The sequence below is a fragment of the Euphorbia lathyris genome, chromosome 1 (assembly GCF_963576675.1).
Source record: "Euphorbia lathyris chromosome 1, ddEupLath1.1, whole genome shotgun sequence".
NCBI classification, from domain to species: Eukaryota; Viridiplantae; Streptophyta; class Magnoliopsida; order Malpighiales; family Euphorbiaceae; genus Euphorbia; species Euphorbia lathyris.
The window spans coordinates 33,545,200-33,552,690 of record NC_088910.1 but is presented as its reverse complement, the minus strand read 5'-3'; the positions used below and the strand labels follow the sequence as shown (position 1 = coordinate 33,552,690).

General features: G+C 27.5%; 1 protein-coding gene across 1 annotated transcript; it reads right to left on the bottom strand.

Moving 5' to 3' along the window:
• Positions 1-2,688: 2,688 nt before the first annotated feature.
• Positions 2,689-5,815, bottom strand: LOC136217668 (putative pectinesterase 63). The gene is made up of 5 exons (XM_066004288.1): positions 5,330-5,815; positions 3,654-3,866; positions 3,471-3,579; positions 2,993-3,119; positions 2,689-2,910 (listed from the first exon to the last, which is right to left on the bottom strand). The coding sequence occupies exons 1-5, from the start codon at positions 5,813-5,815 to the stop codon at positions 2,754-2,756; spliced, it is 1,092 nt and encodes a 363-aa protein (XP_065860360.1). The 3' UTR covers positions 2,689-2,753.
• Positions 5,816-7,491: the final 1,676 nt, after the last annotated feature.

Genomic DNA, 7,491 nt, shown 5'->3' with positions numbered 1-7,491 from the left:
TGCCGTTAATACTCTCCTATATGAACTCAGAAAAATATTTAGAACTCTTAAAGATTCAATCATTAAACCCAAGACAATTAATAATCAGAAACATAATAAAGGAATGAAAATAAATATAAATAAATACAACCAATGCAAATCTGGAGAGATCTAGTTTAACAAGAACAAATGTGGAGGAGATTCGCCTTTTAAGCTTTGTCAACTCAAGCAGTCGTCATGTGGAACAAGGATGAACCTTAATTGATGACGAATCAATAGAAGGCGGAAGCTTTTTTTAATGGTGTACGGAGATGGAGGATTTTCTGGCTGCTCTCAAGAGGAAAGGTAAAACTAAGCAATTGTTGGATATTAAATGGGAACGAAAAGCAATATCATTTTAGCTTGATTACTTAGATATTTATACCTTACCAAGCAAAACCGCCATTTTTACGGGGTGAGTGGAAAAACCTAGACATCCTTTGCTTCATCTCATAAGGGTGCAACTTGCACAGACAACAATAAAATTACAAGTTATGCATAAAACTAACCATTTAGTGACCTCAATTATATATACTAGTCGAAAGCTCGTATGATATACAAATTATGAAATTATTTATTTTTTCAAAAATAATAAATAATTAGATAAAATTTATAGTTTATTAGGCCATCACGTTACACAGTATATGTATATATAATACTTTACATTTATTTTAGTTTTAATTGATAAGAATTTTGTTTTTTTTTTTTTGTACAAATTAAGTATTTTTTTATATTATATTTAGCATAGATAAATTCAATCATACAATATTACATAGTTATTTTGTATATACTATAATTATTAACATTATCAAATTTTAATATTTGATTATATGAGCAAATTTTTCATGACAATGTTTATAATGTAATTAAAGAAAAAAGTACCGTTAAATTTATCATTATCGAAGAACAAAAATGAAGAAAAGAATAATAATTTTATTAAATTTAAGAACATAAATAACGAAATTATAATAAAGTGATGTAATAAACCTTAATAACAAATGGATGAACAGAAGAACGATATTTTGAGGTCTGATGAGTTTAGTTTTCTTAAGACAGATTTTACCGTAATTGGCAATCGTCTCTTAAGATACAAGAGAAAGTGTGAGTAAAACTTTAACCCCTTATGTCGAATTATCGCTAGAAGATTAAGAAATAGAACGAACGAATCAAAATGGAAGTTTTTAAATTGTCACAGAAGAAATATTTTTAATGAAATGTCTTTCTCTATTTCGAGTGAGCCAAATCACCTCATAAGAAGATTATTTTGAAATATTTGTTTCTTAAGATGTGAGATTTGAACACCAATCTTTTGTTCTTCGACCATTAAGTGATACCACTAATACTTTATTTTTAATGATTAATGTTCACTTTGTTTAATTTTTAGATGGATGATTTATTAAATTTATACTTTGTTAAATTTGTAATATTTTTTGTTTTATTTATTGATTCTAAACGAGTAAGGGTACCCGCGGATACCCGTGAATTAAATGGGACGGGTATGGGCGCAAAACATATACCCATTAGGGTAATGGGACGGGTACGGGTAATTAAAAAATAAACGGGTAAGAGTTTGAGATTGACACTACATGCGGGTACCCTACCCATTGCCATCCCTACTAGTAGTAACCACCATTCAGTTTTTGTATGTTGTTAATAGAAGAGAAAATATTAATTAACAAATGATTTTTTAGACCACCATTGGATTAATTTTCTAATCCATCATCCAATGGTGAAAACACACCAAGTAATGGTACTTTGTCAAAAACAAAGTAACCATAGAAGACACCATATATAATCTAATTTTCAAAAAAGTTATCTTTTTTTTTTGTAGAATCAAAAAAGTTATCTTTAAATTCACTATGAATTGAAAAATAAGATAATATATTTATTAAATTGAAGAATATAAATAATAAAATTATAATAAATTGAATATAATAAACCTTCGAATGAGCTGGATGAAAAAAAAAAATTCTTAGGCTTGATGAGATTAATATACGATATGTGTGTCGAATTATCACCAGAAAACCAAGAAATAGGATGAACAAATTGAGATAGAAGTTCTGAGAGCTAAACAAAATTAAAATATTCAGATGAACTGTCCATATGTTTCAAAAAGAGCTCAATTAATTCAAGTTTCAATTAATGAGAAATTAATCTTATTTAATTAATTTACGCGAATGAAAATTAAAATCACTATAACCATTAAAACGTTTTACAGAATTAATAATGAACATTAATTACATTTTATTTTACTTTTTATAATGAGTATTTTTTTTTTATTTGATATAATAAATTTGGATGATATGACATGTTCATATTAAGAAATGTGTATATGGATCCTGATGATCAAATTGAATTTGATTAGGATGCTTTGAATCTCCCCTAAGATTTTAATCAGCCTAGATCTAACAGTAAATGACCAAACATATCAGTCCATGTATACAAGACTATATCATATAAGCTTTTTATATAGATTGATCAACTGATCTCATGCATCACTAAAGTAATTCCTGTTTTTAAACACAAGTTAAATTTCATGAACCAAATAAATTGAAAATAAAAATAATGGAAGTTAATCTATATAAACAATACTTTGGTTCCTTTTTCATTTTTTTTTAACATTTTATAAACAATATTTTTGCTCCAAGAATTTCTAGCTATAATGTGGGAAGCAGCCAAGTAGATGCCATGTAGTCAACAATTATAAACAATATTTTAGTTCCAAGAAAGAAGTTCTAGCTATGAGGTGGAAGCAGCCACGTAGATGCCTGAATATAGGCAAGGGTGAGATATGGTTCCACTGCCGATGGGCTCAGCCGAGTGCTGTAATCAACACGCCTATTGTAACTTGCTCCTACTCCCTTGTTATGGAATTCTCCAAATATCATGTTTCTGCATTTCACCATTATTCATATATTTAATTTACTCGAAACAAGTATTTTAATTACAGATGCATTTCGGTAAGAAGAATTACTGTTTGGGTTTTCCTGTGTTGTCCCATCCTTCAGGAAGAATGATTTTGCTCATAGTAGAGTAGGAATAGACCACGTTGGAGTAATTTAACCATGCTCGCCCCAAATATGTATCATTTGACCCCTTTCCTGAAATTAGTTGTGTAAAAAAAAGGTTATCGTGTTACATAATTGATATAAATGACACTAAAATAATAATTGTATCAGAGATTGAGAGTCGTGTTAAATATACTACAGAGATATATAAAAAGATATAATGTTTAATGAATTTCCCTCAATTAGGGTTGATCACAAAGGCTTCTAAAAAATATAATGGATTATATGAATTAGAGTTTAACTAGGATTAACAATATGTAACACGTTCAAAAAAAAAAAAAATATATGTAACATAAATAAACATAAATGCTAGTTATTAAATAACTTTAAACAAGACTAATAGTTATCTAAAAAGATAATTAACAATAATTATACAAATCGTACCTAAAATGGTGCAATGTACGAATGAAAATCCAGAATCTTCATTCTTTTGCTTGGCTTGTGCTGCTATGACTGTCCTCCACTTCTGCTTGACGACATAAAGCTGTGATTGCTGCATTCATGAATTTTATGTTTATTAATAATTGATTTGAAATAAGATTAGAGTTAATAAAATGAAATAAATACCAGATAAATGGACTTTCCACTGCCGAAAATAAAATCAACAGTGCCTTGAATAAAACAGGACTTGAAAAAATGACGACCAGTCTCGTCCAAGAGAGTGTCTTGATATCCATATATTCTGCAGTTATAAATGGCTGCTTTATCACCACCCAGTCTTAAAGCAACTGCCTGTGCACCAGCTTCTGCTTCTGCTTCATTCGGTTTTGGTGTCGAATTCTAATTAAACCAATAAATAAATTGTTCAATAACGAAGTAATAGAAATGAAATGTCCAATCCGTATATAAAATAGTACAAATATAAACTTAACATTTAAAAAAGCCTATCAATTTAAGATTCGATAACAGAGTAATAGAAATGAAATGTCCAATCCGTTCTTGATGTCTAAATTGATACTTTTTTAAACGTTAAATCTATATTGATACTATTTTATACGCGAAATCTAAATTAATACTTCACAAAAATAATAGACCTATTTTACTACCTTATTCCTATTCTTTTTCTTTATTTACCATATAACACATCACATAATTCAAAAAAAAAAAAAATATCACTATTCACCATATATAATACATATGTATTCTTTTCCTAAATTACAAAATTTACTTTCCTTTAATTAGGATGTAACACGTCATTATTCACCGTATAATATATATATTAATTATATTAATTCACATTATAAATTACCATATAAAACAAAAATGAATAACAAAATTAATACCAATATAGAGGTTACAAAGCATTATATATCCATAACTATTTAATTAATTAATTAACTGACAGATATTATGTAAAATGTTTGTTTCCCAGAAAATCTTTTCTTGATTTTTCGGTTTTATTTACTTAGAAAATATTTTCTAGATTCTTCGGTTTTAGTTTAGTTGAGAGGTTAATGGAAATGAGAGTTAGAATAGATAATGGAACGGAAAAAAAACGAAGGTTAAAATGAGAGTTACTCCCATTAAAAAAATTCCCTTACTTCCATTAACTTCAATTTAGAGATTAAAGTTTAGAGTTAATGAAATTTCCATTAACCTCTCAAAATGGGGTGATTTAGAATTTGATTGGACGAAGAGTTGGGACGAGTAAATAAAGGAAGAAAATGGAATCCTTCCGAATCCCCCAAATTAATGGGAAAAAAAAAGAATTGTGATAGAATCAAATGTTTTTAAATCCTTGCAAAAAATTTACCCTTCTAACTTTCATTCTATCAAACAAGAGTTTCCATCAATCCCGTTTCATCCAATCAAGCCCTTAATGGAATTATTCTTAATCTAATAAGAGGGAAAATTTGCATTGGCTGCTTTTAAGTATGTAGTTTCTAATGGCATAAGGTCGTCTAATTATTTTCAAACCATTACCAGGATACCCCTTGTGGAGATTAACACAACAAAAACAAATCTAACATTTTATGAACAGTACTCCATTCTTTGTTACCATGTTGATAACAATAGTCACTAAATATTTCAACACAAAAATTTCATTTTATCTAATATTTTTCAAAACACAATATTTTTAAACAAACAAACCGGCCAAAAACCGAATCAAAATGCATAGATTAAAACAAAACTGAACTGAATATGTGGAGATTGAAGCATGCAATATAGACATATTCTAGCCTATATTGAAATCTATTAAACAAAGGGATTTACTCGAATCTAAACTTGATTTAAAAAATTACCTTGATAATGAGAAAAAGAGCATTGAAGTAGTCAGACATAACAATAAGAGTCCCACACTCGAACGTTCCATATTTCTTGGCAGCACCAGAAAATTTCAAAACAGCCATAGCAGATGGATTACCACGCAACGTAACAAAAGGCTTTGTTTTAGGAATCAATATCTTCTCATTATAGATACCAGGCCCAATATTCACGACCACTCGTCGTGTATTTCCGTCGGGAATACTCGCAATCGCTTCCGTAACAGTCTTAAAATCCCCAGTTCCATCTTTTCTGACCTTAATTTCTCGGCGGCTCCTCTCAGCAATTCTGAGAACAGTGTCTACAGTCCATATTCGTTTTGAAAAGGGTAAAACATTGGATTCGAACCAGTTCTCTACTTGAGATCGATCTTCTGGAATTGGGGCTGAATCATCAGAACTTACTTTGGTTGAAACCACCAAAATGGTTGTTAAAAGATAAACACAAAGCCAAGTAATTGACATTTTTCTGGTGTTGAAACACTCTGTAATTATGGTGTTTAAGTGTAATTGTAATTGTTTTTATAGGCTCATTTATTAGAAAATATGGTTTTACAAATCTTTTGTAGAGGATTCTATGCTAACTACTTTAGGTTTACATAATTGTTTTAATTAATGTTTTTATTTTTTATAATAATTAATGTTTTATTAGGTAATTATTTTTTTTAAAGGAAACCTTTGCTTTTCTTCCAAAAAAAAAAGGAAATTTTCGATTCAGTGAATTTATTTTATTTCCATCCAAATTATATTAAGGTAAAAATGAAGGATGTACCAGATGATATGGTACATTTTAACTAATAAATATTAATATAGGTAATTAATTAATTAAATATTTTTTTATTTAATTATTTGTACTAAATTATAAACCCTAAAATATTTATTTATATAAAATTATAAACCATAAAATATAAAGAACTAGTTTTCTTCCGATTTTGAACAACACATTATAAGGATTCTATCATTTATCAATGTTAACCTTTTGGTCATTCTATTTTTTTTTTTAAATTATAAACTGTATATTCGATATAAATAGATAGACAGAAAATAACAGAACAATATGGTTATTTTATATCAATGTGATTATCCTCAAAGTAAGTTATGTTTGGTTAAAAATCTAAAAAATAGACAAAACAACTAGATGGTTAATAATAACAAAACATATGGACCTTATAATATGTTTATCAAAATAGAAAGATTAAAGAGTGTGTTACGTAAAAAAGTGGGGACTAATAAATTATTTACCAAAAAATAAATAATGTTTTAATTGTCATTTAGAGGATTCTATGCTAACTACTTTAGGTTTACATAATTGTTTTAATTAATTTTTTTTATTTATTTTTATAATAATTAATGTTTTATTAGGTAAATTTTTTATAAGGAAACCTTTGATTTTCTTCCAAAAAAAAAAAAGGAAATCTTTGATTCGTGAATTTATTTGATTTCCATCCAAATTATATTAAAGCAAAAATGAAGAATGTACCAGATGATATGGTACATTTTAACTAATAAATATTAATATAGGTAATTAATTAAATATTTTTTTAGTTAATTATTTGTACTAAATTATAAACCCTAAAATATTTATTTATATAAAATCATAAACCATAACTAGTTTTCTTCGTATTTTGAAAAACACATTATAAGGATTCTATTATTTATCAATGTTAATCTTTTGGTCATTCTGTCATTTTTAAAAAAAATTATAAACCGTATATTAGACATAAATAGATAGACAGAAAATAACAAAACACTATGGTCATTTTATATCACTGTGATTATCCTCAAAGCTAAGTTATGTTTGATTAAAAATCTCAAAAATAGACAAAATGACTAGATCGTTAATAATGACAAAACATATAGACCTTAAAATAGAAAGATTAAACAGTGTGTTACGTAAAAAGGTGGGAATTAATAAATTATTTACCAAAAAAATATACAATGTGTTATCAAATTATTGATCAAGCGCACCACGTAATCTGTACACCAGTCGTAAAATAAAATTTCTACACTCAACTCCTTTTCAAAATCGGGTTTCTCTCCTGCAATTTTCAATACCGTTGTTTACAGATTTGACATCTTTGAATTATTAAGGATTAAAAGAACATGTTAGGTGTCATATCATTGCCAAATAATAAATAAGA